Source organism: Acanthisitta chloris, unplaced genomic scaffold, assembly GCF_000695815.1.
Source record: "Acanthisitta chloris isolate BGI_N310 unplaced genomic scaffold, ASM69581v1 scaffold9442, whole genome shotgun sequence".
In the NCBI taxonomy this organism is placed as follows: domain Eukaryota; kingdom Metazoa; phylum Chordata; class Aves; order Passeriformes; family Acanthisittidae; genus Acanthisitta; species Acanthisitta chloris.
The window spans coordinates 7,959-24,213 of NW_008659999.1; the positions used below are offsets into that span (position 1 = coordinate 7,959).

The following is a 16,255-nucleotide window of genomic DNA, read 5'->3' on the forward strand; positions in this document are numbered from 1 at the left end:
TGGGAGAATGAACACACTTTGAGGGTACAGTCACTCGGCACTCACCTGTCTCTGTCCTCCTGACCTTTCTTATGTAAAATATTAGTGAGCTTTTCTAAGCACAGTACTAAAAAATATATAAGAAAGCAGAAAGTTTTATCTGTCCTGGGCTGTCTTGCTCCATAAAGTAATTATTACTACCTTTAAAAAATGTTTCATTAACTTAATATGAACACACTTTGAGGGTACAGTCACTCGGCACTCACCTGTCTCTGTCCTCCTGACCTTTCTTATGTAAAATATTAGTGAGCTTTTCTAAGCACAGTACTAAAAAATATATAAGAAAGCAGAAAGTTTTATCTGTCCTGGGCTGTCTTGCTCCATAAAGTAATTATTACTACCTTTAAAAAATGTTTCATTAACTTAATTTCAGAGGACTGAAGTAATAAAATGCTGACAAATCATGGAAAAGATGTTGTTGTCTCTTGGCAGGTGCTAATAGTCTCTGTAGACTTCAATAATGATTTGGCATTAAGGAAGCTATTCCTAAGAGGGATCAAGTTTAGGAAAACATCCAGGATTCCAGAAAAAAAAACCAACAAAAACCAACAACTAAATCTCCTTCCACAGCATATAGGGTAATTTTCCCTAAGGAGCTAAAGTGGGTTTTGCCCACTAGGAGAGCCATTTTTAGGGAAGAAAAAAAGCACATTTGAAATCTAAAGTTGATCTTCGAATTAAACTAGCATTTATCACTTTGACATAGCACATACCATTCTAATTGAAACTAAATCAATACAGCTAAGAAGAGGGTCAGGAGAAGGAAGTATCTTTTTTCTTTTTTCAAAACGGATCCATTTAAACAACTCTATCGGTAAATGTGTATTTTGGATCATTTCCAGGCTTGTCTAATCCTGAAACAAATAATTCAATTGACACAAAAAGATTTTTTCAATATGCACATCAAAGTCTATGAAGAGAAGTACACTTTTGAATCCACCAAATTATCAGAGAACCAGGACAGCCCATAGTGATGGGCCATGATGGCATGACATGACATTAAAAACATTTTACCCATAGAAACCTTTGACATTTCTAGGGACACCACCACAAAGCCATTTCCTATAGACATGGCACTTCTGTTTCTGCAGAAAGTGAGGAGTGTCCTGGGACTGAGGCTTCTTTGCTGTCCACCTGTGGAAGCTGGAGAGATGCTCCAGGTGCAAAAAATAGGTTTGGTGCTGATCAGAAGAGGTCACTTTGTGGCAGGCTGTCTTCTGTCCATGCCTTGACCAGATCTCCTAAAGTACCAGTCACCAATAATTCAGCTGTAAGTTGCAGACAATAAAGATAACCCAGCATCATGTGACAAAGGTTTAATATCACACGCAGAAAATAAAATCCTCCAGTTAAGAGTCGAATTCAATTCGAGATTAAAGGTGTGTTGATCTTTAATCAGTGTCCTGAGTACAGCTTGTGACCTGTGAAAAGCTAAATATTGTAATAATGAGTTGTTGCTGCCATCTACTGAGCACAAGGACTGTGTGCTACACAGATTTACAGTTTGGCTGGTGATCAAGAGTGAAAATCTTTGCTTGGCTGGGTTAAGTAAAATTTCTGTTTCTTTCAAACAGTCTTGTTTCTTTTTAGATGATATCCAGGACATGAATCTGCTTTGGAGAATAGCCATGACACTTTAGCAGATACTGAATTCTCCTTTGGAGAGCTACTCCTAGCCCAAGGGGGAACCATGAAAGGTGAGCATGCATAGCTCCCATAACTTGAAACACATTGCTATTAATAAGAAGGATTATTAGTTAGAGCTGCCAGTCATTAAAATCTTAGTATGCATTAGCTTTTCATTAGTTGTATCATGCAGAACTCCATCATCTTTGGTGAGGATGAATACCTGCCTTTGTGTGGCAGCTGTGGTGTAGATGAACGACTTTCCAGTTGAAAAAATGCTGGCATTGGCACTGAATTTCTACCAGGATGCTGAAGGGTGGGACAAAGGTCAAGCAGAATGTCAAGAGAGCTCTAGCCAGCAAAAGCTGTCCCAGCCCCAGTGCTTGTTTTATCCAGAGGCTGATCCTGTTCCTGTGTCTCCCAGAAGCCGCCTCTGAGTATAAAGAGACATTCAAACATACTTATGTACACATTAACAGCAAAAAAAGTTGTAGCAACACACAAAACAGCAAGAAAATGATTAAGTGCAAGAAGTACAGTAATATCATCTGGTTGCAATTCATAAAAAATATATGCATGTGTTGCTCACCTACAAGGTATACATGGACACTCACAGCCAAATTCAGCCCTGCAGGTAAATAACACCCTGTTTTGAGCTGACTGCAGCTGAGGTTAAACACATTTGCTTCAGAGACATCTTTGACTAGTTAACAGTCAGAAGAAGACTGGGAATTGCAGTGGGAGCTAGGTGGCAATCCTGCTGGTCTCACCAAGCACTGTATCCAGCCAAGTGTTCAGACACACACAGCTCAACAACAGTGCACTAACCATTTTGCACAAGACCCAAAATTATCAGCTATAATAATAGTCACTTCCATCTAAGCTGGCAAAGGTATTTAAAGAGAAAAAAAAAAAAAAGAAAATCCGTTTCTTTTTCTCAGTCTACATAAGAGTAAGTCAGGAGTGAAAGGGCTGAATTTAACAGAATGACACCAGTGTGAAATGAGTGAGAATGGCAAAAAGCATCCTGTATTTCTCTGTAAAATCACACATAACCACAGGAGGGAGCGTCTTGCCCGCGAAGCTCACAGAATGCATCCTCCTGTGAGAGGTGGCAGCGATGGTTCCTGTGAGCTCATAACCTGATTGCACTGCTAAAAGTCACAGCGAGAGCCAGTAATGAAATGGTTAAAAGATAATGATGATTGTCAGAGCTTGTTAACCACAATTATTTTCAAGACATATGTAAATCTGTATAAATACCTAAGTGTGGTATATAATCTAAAACATACTGTTTAAATCTATAAGCATTCCTGAGTTAATTTCACTATGGGAACGTTAGTTGCAACTTCCTGACTTCACTGTGTTTGAATTCATATCCATGAACATTAATTTAAAATTAGTCTAAATATTTGTTGAGAATTAATCACCCGATAAATTTAGCTCTTTTTCATTTTTATGAATTATTCATTATCTCCTCTCTTTCCGTTGATGTGTTGGTTGTTTGCAAGAATTGAATTACTGGTTCACACTAAAAAAAGAAGCCAGCATTTCCAGTGATTTGTAAAATGTTCCCCTTGGAAACTTGACTGGTGACTATGACAGCATTTGGTTTTACCACCAATATTGTATGGTACTGGTTTGCTTCTTGAAGGACCCACTAGGGCTTTTAAGGGAGGCATAAGAAAGTTCATACAGCAATTATTTTGCAAAAAAAAAAAATAAATGCTTACATCTTGCATGGATGTACCTACAAAGGAAGCTTGTGTTATTAAAAGCCTGTTGGTGGGAATGTTTGGGAACAGTATGATGAGGTCTGACTGCAGGTTTGAACAGCTATGTAAAACTGCTGAACTAGAAAAAGCTCCTTTTACACAATCCTATCATAGAAAATACCTGAGCTTGCCAAAGGAAAAGAATTAATAATTCTGTTCTAGGGTGGCCTCAGGCAAGTCTGAATGAAAAGTTATCAATCACCATAAAGAAGAACAAACCTTTTAAGGAAAGCCTTGAGTGGATGGCTGCAAGAATCTGTAATGCTGGATAGTTCAAAGCAAAGTGATTTGTGTGCTTCTAGCACATAGAGGACCATAGAAATACTAGAAGACCAGATTTTTGGAATAGAGCTTACATTCCCAAGCCTAGTCTCTGGCTGCTGCTCATTAAAACAATCTTTGTCATAAAATTCATTTACTAGCAAACATAACTTCCCTTCTTTCAACTCACTGAAAGAGATAACATCTTGAACTTCCCATTGGATGATGTCTTTATATTTGTTACTTTCAATATCAGTTTGTTACTATTAATTCAATAGCAAATCAGAAAATTACTTCCAAAAATTAGGAAAAAGCCAAATCCCCAGAACACACCCTCATGTTGTTAGTAGCTGGTACCACCACTTGCAAAACATCAAAGGCTTCTCTAAACACAGACTTTCATCAGTGATGCTGCCAGCCTTCATCTAATCTTTCATGATTTCCCATGCAGGAACATCAAAAGAGAAAAAAGAGAATAACACTATTCCAAAGCAACAGTGCTCTGTGTGAAAAGTATGTGTTTAGCTACAACACACATAAAATATAAGTGGCAAATTATTATTTACATGAGACATATTTTAATAAGCATCATCATTAGCTCCCTATCTTTTCCTAAAAGGAACAAAGATTTTTGCAGTTCAAAAATCATGTCTAAAGCTCAAGCAATTTCTGGAAGAAAATGAAAAAGAATTAGAAAGTATCTAAGGTATAAGTCTTCAAAGCAAGAAGATCAATTTCTGTTCATTTTTACCTACTGAAACACATTCTGCATATTTCATTGTTTCTGTCATCTTGTTATAGTCCATCCAAAGAGTTTTCAAAGAACATTAAGTCCTACAAGTAAGCAAACTATGAATTAGAGATGGAAGACACAAAAATGCAACAATTACTATCAAAACTCTTTCTTGTAGGCTTTTGTTACATAAAATAATTAGATTAGTCAGTCACTTTCTATCACTGCCACCGAGCAACAGGAGTTTTGGGAGGGACAATTCAAAAATCTGAACTGCCATTTCTATCTAATAAAAGCAAAATTTCTGAATTGTTGTTGCATTTTTAAAGCAAACACTTTTCATTGAATAATTTAAATAGTTTTGTCATTTGGTTTTATATTCTGATGATCATATCACGTATGATTTTGAAACCATTGCATGTTAACATTAGTACAATTATGTTGGCAAAAGAGGTACACAACAAATATTGATGGAACATAACTTCATCTTTACCCTTAGCACTTAGTATTCTCCTTCTCATATAATTCTAATGACTATCTTCAAAAGGGAACTTTTGTAGGAAATTTCATATGACCTGAAGGTCTTACATGCAGCACTTAACAGACCTATTGAATTGGTTTGAAACAACATAACTTTTTTTTCTTTTTGGTTCATACACTTTTTCAAACATAATTAGGGATTTGGGGATTTAGGTATGTTTGCCATGTATGTTGAGATTTGATCCTGCCATACAAAATATTGAACTGCATGTGTAATACTATTTAAACAGATTTTAAAAAAATTAAAAATATTAAGAACCTAAAAACCAAAAGAAGACATAAAAATTAGAAGGCTTTCAGTAAACTTATATTTTAGGAATCAGGTTTGACTTTCCACTGCACTTACATCTTTGTAGGATCACAGCTGCTAGCAATGGCCTCTTTGGCCCCAGTCTGCACATTTCTATAGGTTTACCTCTTCACTTTGCATACTTACAATGAGGAAACAAGCACCAATCATTACTGCCTTGATTCTCACATCAAGATCTACAGGGACAAGGATCCCAAAGTTGGCAGTGTTGGTAAAGACGTTGTTTACAAATCCAGACCAGTACTTGGAAATTTTGCCAATTGTTGTCATCTCATTGAGAGCTTTTACCTTCACAAATGGAAAATAGGAACAGACATAAATGTAAATAAATCAACTGCACACTGAAGATATCTCCCCAGAATTAATGACTGTGCCCTGACATGCAGAGTATGCTAGAGTTGTCAGGTTCTTCTTTTATTCTTATCGCTGAGATGTTCTATTAGTGTCAAATTTGCCTTTAGGAGTGGCACACAAGAAAGGGTCTCAACTTTGGAAACATCAGCATCTTTAGAGTTGACAGAAAAGTGGAGGAAAGCAATTGTGAAAGTTTATACCACTTTTGCTCTTCTTTCACAATGTTGGGCTTTTTCCCATCTCATATTTCCTATATGGTACTAGTCACATTGCTGTGGACCACTGTCCCCTCAGGAGACAGATGTGTTCTCAATTCTGTAGCCATCTGCATGTTTCTCACAGTATACTGAAATTTCAGACAGTACCCACTGAAGTCTTCTGATTTGGCTAATGAGTTGACAAACCCAAAAGTTCCTTTATGATTCTCAACTAAGGCAAAGCACTTTATTTACATCAGTAAACTCCAGTCAGGGTTTCTTCAAGCATCTCCCATTCTCCCTCTCACCTGAAAAATGTATTCAAAGTAGTAAAACTTTTAAATTCTTAATGCTCGTAAGAAACATACCTCAAAGTCAACATCGTCAAAACAGCCACAGGTTGCATATGGGCCAATTATTTTTAGTACATCTTCTTTGCTTTCATTCTGTACAGTAAACTTTGGCAGAAAAGGGTCCCAGTTCTGTACAACATACCCAGCTATTGTACCTGGTGGTGACTGAACTTCTAACTAGTAAACAAAAGAAGACAACAACCACAAAATGTTTTAAACTAATCTTATATTAGTATATTTTTGCATTTTAATGTATTGTTTATGTAATGACAACATATTTATTTATTTAATATAGTGATATATAATTTTACCAAACTGTGAACTGGATATTGCAAGACTGTCTAATGGCAGTTTTAAATATAGTGGATGATATGAAGCTCAAAAGCTGCAGCAGAGGCTAACATCTTACATATAAGACTTTATAAAAGCCATACTGTCTTTTTTGATTGTAAGCAGCAAGTATCCTATAAGCTTTTTTTTTTAAGCGGCTGTACTACCAGGGACCTTTTTTAAAAAAAAAAAAATCCTGATGCAGTGTTGAGAAAGTAAGTGCTAAGCGGCTGTACTACCAAGGACCTTTTTAAAAAAAAAAAAACTGATGCAGTGTTGAGAAAGTAAGTGCATATGCAAACATGTAAAACATTTTCATAAAACAAGAAAGATGTCTGAATAAAGGAAAGTCAAAAATATGGAGGAAAGAGCTGATACTCTGTGGGATCTGCATTTTTCACTCCAAGCAGCTTACTTCCATGTTCTGAAATTTACCAGAGATACCTGGCCTTGAAGAGGCAGAGCTGTGGAGTGAAGCATCAGCCTCCTCAGAGAGCTGCTTCCCAATCATACCCACATGCACTGATGGCCTGCAGGGATTTTTCCATCCTTCACCCTCCTGGAGTACAGTGGGTGATCTCCATCTCTATCAGGGCAAAAAATATTTTGAGGTGTTGCTTGACTGGAGAGACATCTCTATCATCAGACATAAAAGCTTTATGTGGGATGTCAGGAAAGCAAGGTCCCATGAAAGGGAGGAGGTGTGCTGGGAATGTAACTCATCGAAGGGCATCGTTTCTCAATAGTTCCCCCAAAGGAAGGTCTCCACACAGTCCCCCAGGCTGAAAGGTGGCTGTGAATTCCTTCCTGACACCCTGCACGAGGCTTCATTAATGCTGAGCACATACAGTGAGACCCCTGGACAAGAAGTATTTGGTGTTCCCTCACCTCCTGTAGGAAGCAGGGGCAGCAGCAGCTGTTGCATCTCAAGGGTCTGATCACTCGAATCACTTCTCGGCCCGTGTTATCCTCAATCCTTATGGTGAAAGACCTTATACGTGAACACAGGTTACGGTTAAAGCAATCGTTTTCTTCTACTGCAAAGTAAACTCTTTGTCCCAAATGGTTTTTTATCTCATATTTGCTGGAGGTCTCTCTGCCAAGTACAGCTAAGAAAGCAAAACAAGTAGAACATTAACTTAGTATAATGCTACTCATTACCTTAGCATAATGTTAGTCTATATATTTTTATATATATATATGTGAGTATATATTCTAAAAATCTCTGAAACAGATTGTTTAAAAAAATTATTTGGAAAGAATGACAAAGAAAATATACAACTGTAAGGAAATAATAATGCCAGCTCTGTGTTTTGAAGGAATTAGTTCAAAGATTTGATTTACTGCACACTGAAGTATGTATCAAAAGCAGAATTCAGACCCTGAGTTTTGTTTTGTGTTTTTCCTTTATAATCTTTGAAAAGTAACACTATGAGGCTGTCCCACTTCAGTGACAAAACTTTTACCCACTGGGTCATTCAAGAATCAGGCCAAAACCATTTTGAATGGGAGAAATATATTTTAGAGTGTTTTATTTGCCAAACTTAATACTTGTTCAGTACTTTGAAATTCTGAGAAACTATGTAATTAGAAACTTTTATGCTTCATTTTGTGTCTTTTGACCTTCCTTTCTCTATTTGCTTTGTTTCTCATAGCATGTTAATTATTGTTAAAGACAATAAATTTTTCCATGGATTGGAAAGATGGTTAAACTTTAATAACACTGAGAGGGAGATGCCTGAGGGAGAGAATTTAGGACTGTTGTAAAGACTACTCTCTGTAATTTTTCTCTCCTCTGTGGTTTGCCACAGAACAGGCATGCAATAAAGTGAGCCTTCCCCACACTATCAACACATTACAGTCTGATGGAAGAGCAGCAGGAAGTTTCACAGTGACTTCAGTGAGGTGGGGGCAAGACTTGGAAACCATTTGGAGGCAGCTGTGTACCAGCACTGTTCAAGACCAACAAGGATTGCACCATACCTTCCAGAAGCTCCACTTGCTGATGAATAATTATCCTGTCCATCTGTTTTAAAAAAAACAAACAACAAACAAGATGGTGGGTGTTGCATAGGTCTGGGCCTGCTGGTGGTCACCTGTCTATTTTTGTTGCATATCTCCCTATTATTAGGATTTCTTTCCTTCCAGAGGTGCACCAGTGAGGTGCCCGAGGGCTATCTCAAGTCACAGTTTAGACTTCTCCCTGAAATGATGGCTGAAGAATGTGACATTAGTTTCTGTGGCCATGTAATTCACCTGCATGTTTGAAGAAAAAATAATCTTCACTGGGGCAATAAGGCAGACAACAGCAATAGAAATCTGTGTGTGAGAAGCAGAATGTACTTCTTGCCTCCTCTTTCTTGTTCTTCCACTTTGGGAGAGGGGAAGCCTCTTACCCCAAAGCTAAGGTTGGTGATGGGCACCATGGCAGTGCAGAAGTGAATGAGTCTGGGCTCAAACTCAAAATGTGCTGTGGCCACATCCCAAAGGGCTCCACTGGAGCAGCCTAGAAAGGCAACCAGGGGATGCCAATGATGGCATGCACAAGCTTTAATGCTCTGATCTCAGGCACAGGAGCTCTGCACCCTAAATCTGGCAAAGGGTCATGCTAGGGTGCCAGAATGAGCAAACCAACAGCTCCCCAGAGAAATCCTCAGGTGGCTGAAACTGTCCTCCCCTGTGAGCTGGTTAGAGATGCTGGAGAAAAACTGCTTGTCATGATATCCAGCTTTGCTGTGCTTATCATCCCTCTGACATTATTCTTCTTTAGAGAACAGTTGTTAGTATTATAAAACCAGCAAGACTTAATTTCAGCCTACCTTTCGTTTTTATGTGACTTTTTATGCCTGTTTTATGTGATAGTTTCAGGCTTTACCAATCTTTTTTTCTATAAATTCCTGATGGGCAAACACTTGGCACAGGATTTTGGCATTACTCACAACTGCAGACAGAAAGCACACAGTGACCTCTTGAGACCAGCATGTCACAGCTCTCCAGCACCTGTATATTTTACAATTGATAAATCTTGCCCCATCTGTATTCAAACTGTTGTAGCCATTTGTCACTTCTGGTCATCTCCTGCAGCTAGTTCAGGCTGCAAGGAAAAGCTGGTAAAGAGAAACTCCTTTATCCCTTTGATTAATCTCTGAAATGTGCATGCCAGTAATTGAAATAATAAAAAATATTTAGAATTAAAAATAATCTCCCAAGAATCTTTGCTGTTTGGGTTTCGAAAAGAGAATAAACCAGTAAAAGATGGTAGGGCTATTTTAATATTTTAGTATGGATTTTAATTTGGATTTCTTTGCCCGACGTAGACTTTCACAGGGAAAAGAAAATTTATGAGTCTGAACTGGTAAAAGCTTTGAGCGATTTTGGTCTGTGTGTTGGTTTATTGTGCACAATGTAGAAACAATGTTGAGACAACACAACAGTACCACTTGTTAGCCTTGTTTTGCCTTTCACTGGTTTCTACAAGGCAGCTATTCTGATGCATTTTTATTAGGGCACTTGTGGATTAAGGGAATTCTGCACTTGCATTTGAAAGCATCCAAAGCCCTTTGGTTTACAAGGGTCTGGCCCTCTTGAGCTCAGATATGTTAAAATTCCTAACACACAGCTAACTCTCAGTATTTAGTTCTGTGGGCTTTAAATATACATCTGATCAGTCTAACCAAGTCTAAACTAAGAAGCCTTTTACAAAATTGGTGAAGTGTGAATGGTGGCATAACATGGAACTAAGCTACTCAGAAAATTCTTCTCCAAGATCTCACCTTTCTATTCCTGCCAAGGGAAAAGGTTCCCTTGATTATTGGGATGGGCACTGAACAATTCCTCGAGCTATGACTGTGATCTGGAAGATCATAGTGAGGTTTGTGTAACTTTTTTTGATAGGAAATTATTTAAAGGGTGTCACTTCTGTGATAGTTATAGAAAGCATAGCATCCATTTGCCAAGGCAGAGGCAGTTTTTTGTGCTTCTCTGGTGCACTTTGTACAGCTGATCGAATCACTTTGTCCCCTGAACTGACTCCAGGTGTGTATTTGCAGAGTGAAACACTGCTGCCTTGCCTTAACATACAGGATAGATACTTTCTTTTCCTGTCAGCCAACACTGTATGCTGTGTCCTTGAGTTGCTCTTCAGAATACAATTGTAGGGATCTCACTGAGATACAGTAAATTTGGATCTTTGTTTCAGAGTCAAACATATCATGGTCTTATTAAGAAATATATTCAGCTTTCTCAAATCTATTCAGCTATCTTCCCCACTCCTGCTGGAGATAATCCCAGAGCATCATTTCTATTTGTTATCCTTTATTTATTCACAACCACTTTCTATATTTTTTTTCTGCCAGTAACATAATTCTATAAATTAAATGTCTCTTTCCCACAGGTTGTTTACTCTTCTATGTACCCAGTCATAGTTTCCTCTCTGGTAGTGTTTTTTAGTCCAAAGATGAAACAACTGCAGTCTTGTTTCAAAGCAGGTTCTCTATTCCCCACATCCTTCCAGTAGTACCTGTCTGTGCCTGCTTCAATTTTGACCCACCTTTCCCCAATTAATAAGATAGAGTCTTCTAGTCTTCCCAATGGCACACAAAAAAATCCCAGTTCTGCTAAAAATGTCTTCATTCTGGAATTTTGTTACATGAAAATCTCTTAGTCCATCAGAATAAATCCCAAGGGATTACCCTGGCAGCTGTGAATCCCAAATTCATTCTGCAGGCAGCCCTGTCCCTGCTGGTGGGATCTTCTTTATGCTCCAACCTATCCTGTATGAGCCCATTTGCTTAGCCACACAGCCAGTATGACTTCAGCATTGCACACCTAAATGTTCTGCAATGCACAGAAACGTGGGCTGTGGGTATATGCCATCAATCAGCATTGTACATATGCTTCCCTCTTTTCAGACTACAGAGAAAATTGAGAATAATTAGCAAGGGCTGCAGCACAGGCACATGGTTATTGGGCCGAGAACAAGCATGAATGAGATCTCCAGTTCCAGTTATAGTTCTGACAGTGACTTGTTCTCTTGTCTTTATATCAGATGTAAAGCTTCTATAAAATGAAGTGATGGTATTTGCTTGCCTACATTGTCTGGGTAAATCTGAGGTGTAGTTCATGTTTATACAGGAGACTGAATATGCAACCTGCCAAGTATTTACTATTGCAATCACTTTTATACCACAAAATGCAGCTCCTACAGTCTGTAAGCAAATGCTCATGTAATTGACAACACATATCATTCTGTGCTTGGACACCATGAAATGAAAGTCATAACTCCACATGAAAGACTGTTTCTGAAGGGTCTCCCAGTTTCACTAGCTATCTAGGTAACTTAGCTCCAAATATAAAATACATTCAATTTCTGCTTCTATGCAAAACTACAAGAAATGTGTGCCTAAAATACAGAGCTTGAGTGGAGTGAACATTTGCCAGCATCACCAAAATGCAAACACAGCAGAAGTGTGTGTATCAGAATCATGGCCTGACTACACTGGAGAGCCTGATTCTGTCTCTGCCCGTACCAACAGGGTGTATGACACCTTACTCAGCATATATAAGAGTGGCAGAATCCAGCCACGTGTGAAATGCAGACTGGAGTCAGTGTCAAAGTAATAGCAGGAAGCTGCTGGGTTTTACTTACTTGGTAAAGAAAAATGCAGGAAGATAAGGAATTCCTGGAGCTGAGCCACAGACCATCACTGCTCTGAGCTCCAGGAGCTGAGAGGTTTCACAGAGTGAGAACAGCCACATGTTTAGCAGTAGGATGGGGAAGACTTAAGCATTCCCTCTCCTTCCCCACCTGTGTCCTACTTGTCTGCTTCCATTTCCAAGTATTTTCCTCTCTTGGGCATTAGCACTTTCCTCCTCTCAACCCCACAGAGAGTGGGCACAGGTTTGTAGCCACCCAGGCTCAAACTCAGATGGTTCAGCTGAGCCAGCATAGCTCAACTGAACTGTCTCCTTGGGAGTTTGCCTCCCCAGCAGAGCATGCCTCTAACCTGCAGAGGCAGAAGGAATTAGCCCAGAAGACCTTGATGGTCCTCAAAGGATAGGATATAAGGAGGTGTGCTCAGAAGACCTTGATGTTCCTCAAAGGATAGGATATAAGGAGGTGACAATTCCTTCATACACTGCCTATTTTGGTCAGCTGGAGTTTAACAGACTTTTCTCATTTTGGTCTTTTCGAGGTCAGCTGGAGTTTAACAGACTTTTCTCTGAGGGTGAGGTCTTAAGAAGCTGGAAGGAAACTGGGGGGACAATTGGAGGCATAATAATATGACCTAGAAAATGTCCTAGAGGGAAGAAAACCATGGCTTTAGTGCAAGGAGAGCTGCATGCATAACAAATTAAATTCTATTAAAATGTATGGCAGCAATGAAGTAAGAGCTTGTTATTCCTCTGCTCCTGGTTTCATAGTAATACCAAACAACAAAACAGCCTCTCCATCTCCACCTGCCCATCCCTCAAGCAAAAATCCCAAACAACCTCATCCCCCAAGGTATCAAAGCAACATACAAGGAAAACATAACAATTCTAACATTCAGAAAGATTCAGGACCTGGTTCAGGTACTCCAGACCAGGTGGCAAGTCATGAACATGTGGTATTTGCTTCCAGAGACTTTTTGGTTCAACAGGCTTGTTCTGTTCAGGAAAGTCAGAAGAACCAGGGAGGTAATCCTGAAAGATTGGATAGGTTTGTCCATGAGATACTGCAAGAGGGGAAAAAAAAGGAAATATAAATCAGAAATTAACAGGCACTAAGAGCAGCTAGTTTCTTGGATCAAAGCTGAAACAGTTACATCACATTCAGCCTGTGATTGTATCAGCACTAGAGTTGGGATCAGGAGTGAGGACCCAAAACAAATCTCCTGATGGTCCCACACTTTGAGCACTTCATAAAGCAGTCTTAGAGTATGCAAAGTGAAATTATTGCAGATGAAGCTAAACCAGGAGATGTGGTCTTGGAGGGCACCTGATCTGCTCTGACACTGGTGAGCACAGAGCCTGTGTGGCAAGGGAGAGGCTGGTCTGGACTCACACACAGGGTGGCCACAAGTTTCCCAGCACGAGTCACCCAGCCCTGCTCCCTGTGAGCTGCCCTGTGTGCCACAGTACCCTGAGCTGCTGAGTCCTGGCTCCTATCAAGATGCTTTCTACCATCTCAAGGACATGCATATTTTCTCTTAATTAGAGACAACTTTTCCAAGGATCTCAGATTCCCTAAGCTGGATGTTACAACCCTGGTATCAAAGTCTCCACAGCCTCTTACAGTGTATTGTTCATTATTATCTTAATGAAAAGATCAGATATTGTTATGCTGTGTTTTCTAGCTTGCTATCACAAACACATCCTTTAGGACACCAGTGCTGTGAAGACAATGACAGCATTTACTATTACAAGTCCCTGTATTCCCACAAACCCCCAAATTCACAGGCACTGTCTCCCCCAGCACAGTGACCACCTTAGCCATTTGATTCCCAACAAACCCCTACTGGTTTTACTAGGTGCATCTTTCCTCAGTCTTCAGAAATGCTAGCTCTGCCTGAACAAGGAAGAGCAAGCTGAAGCTCTCCCCATATAAATGGCAAATCCTTGTATTAAGCTGAGCCCCTGTGACTCAGCAGTCCCCAAACTGATCACTTTTATCTCATGTGTGACAATACTTGGGCACAATGGGATTTGAGGTCCAGAAGGAATTTTGGCTCTAAAGTCTGAATCTCTCTTTTGTTGTTGTGGGCTTAAATGAGATCTTTTAGTATTATTTGAACTCACTGTGAAAGATTCATCATTTAATCATATTTTGATCTTAATTTGTCTTTGCAGTCACTGCTTTCTTTCAAAGTCAGAAACCACAGTAACCCCTTTGAATCTGTAGCTGGCTTTTAAAAATGTATAACTGGGTAATAAATATTTTATATGCTCTTCTGCATCATTTTACCTCACAGGGTTCTGTTACTGCCATAACTCTTGTTGTTACATGAAATGCCATGAAGTGGCCCAGTGTTAGTGTTATTCTTGAATAATAAAGAGGAAAAAAGACAACAAATTGCAGTTCTACCTGTCAAATTTTAAGCTATACAAAAATCAAACAGTAAATACATTAAATTTTAATGGCAATCTGAGCTACTCTGACACTTAGTCTATTTTTGTGGATGATTCCCATTTCACTTCTAATACAGAAAAACTTAAAAGTGACCATATGATACAGTGAGTGTTCTGTACAAATATAATTTGTAGAGTTACATGTTCCTAAAACAGGTGTATTATCAATCTTCTCCATTCTAAAAACCATATTCCACACCACTACTATTTCACTGCTTCTACTAATAGATATACATCAAAAACATGCAAAACCAGATCTCTCCTATATGGCTAAAGACAAGCAAAATTAAAAAAACCACACCTATATTGCAAGAGTACATCAATGCTGTAAAACCTGCTTGCTGCTATGTACCTTTTAGTGCTCTAAATGCAGAATGTTGAGTATTTGGGGGGCAAAAAAGAGGGATAAACATTTGGCAAACATAAATAGACATTGCTGAAACTTCCTGTGCCGACATCTGCCTCTGCACATCACAACAGGATGACCACTGTGGAGTTGCATTCATGTTAAGAAAAAAAAAAAAAAGATGTTTGTGTCCTTCTGCTTAGTTCAAGTATGAAAAAAAAAAAAAAAGATATTTGTGTCCTTCTGCTTAGTTCAAGTATTTGAAAGCTAGGAGAAAACTAATTGAGAAGGCTGGTTAGATCAGCATGCTGCATGTTTTCCTACAGCCCTGAGCACCCAACCAGCTGCTGCTAAAGGTCAATACACGACAAAGAGGCTTCCATATAGGAGTAATCTGACTGAATTCAGCTGTGCTTCAGATATTGTTTTCCATATGTGCTTACCAGGACTCTGGCCAGTTTTGAATGTGAAAAGCATTTCTTGATGTGGTATTTTCAAAGGGGAGAGTAAAGAAGAAGCAGGCAAAAATAGTTGTCCCCTTGGCTCAGTACCTGCCCTTTTCATGCATTCTGTACCGACAGGTTTAAGCACAAAGATACGAACACTACGTTTTCTGATTGAATGCAGATGCTAACATTTTATAACATATTTTATTCAAATAACATCCTAGTATAGATTTTAGTCTCCTTAGGAGCCTCTTGGATACTGAAAAATTAAAAGGAAGCCAAAACAACTGTGCTTTGACTGATGCAGTTTAGCGTGAAACACTCGTTTCATCAGACTGCTGATTGCTGGAAACGTACAAGACTGTAGTTTTCTGTAAACATGATCTAAAAATACAGACTATAGATGCACTTACCTTGAGAGGCCATGAAGCTTCCTGAGTTACTTCTTCAAAGGAAGCCAGGTTAAAAGAAAAGGCTTTTCTTGTTGCAGCGAAGAAAAAAAAAGCACACAGCATGCACAAAACTTCAGAAGGTGTCTGTCTACTCGATATCAGCTTACAAAGAAGAGGAGATGTGTCACCTCCCTCATGGTGCAGAGCTCTGCATTGTCTGAGCTGGACAACAGGGGGAGATGCTGCCAACGAACCAGGGCAACATTGATCCATTTCGAGACGTTTGCACCAATGGAAAGAGGGAAAAGTGTTTTGTGAACACAGAGAGAGGCAAAACTTCAATGCATCCACTGGCTAACTGAGCATATTAGACCTAAAATTCTGTTTTCTATGTATTTATTCTGAGACTACAAAAATTCTTTCTTTGTCATTCAATATTTATGG

General features: G+C 39.0%; 1 protein-coding gene across 1 annotated transcript; it reads right to left on the minus strand.

Annotated features, from left to right (window-relative positions):
• Positions 1-4,496: 4,496 nt before the first annotated feature.
• Positions 4,497-15,845, minus strand: PLSCR5 (phospholipid scramblase family, member 5). Its single transcript, XM_009069641.1, has 7 exons — positions 15,833-15,845; positions 13,083-13,234; positions 8,502-8,544; positions 7,407-7,627; positions 6,204-6,365; positions 5,411-5,572; positions 4,497-4,535 (listed from the first exon to the last, which is right to left on the minus strand). Exons 1-7 carry the CDS (start codon positions 15,843-15,845, stop codon positions 4,497-4,499), a joined length of 792 nt encoding a protein of 263 aa, XP_009067889.1.
• Between the last annotated feature and the right edge of the window lie 410 nt (positions 15,846-16,255).

Coding starts and splice junctions, on each gene's coding strand:
- PLSCR5 (XM_009069641.1), bottom strand. Junction 8,545..13,082: donor GTCTGGAGTACCTGAACCAG/GTCCTGAATCTT, acceptor TTTTTAAAACAG/ATGGACAGGATAATTATTCA. Junction 4,536..5,410: donor TTGGTGCTTGTTTCCTCATT/GTAAGTATGCAA, acceptor GCTTACTTGTAG/GACTTAATGTTCTTTGAAAA.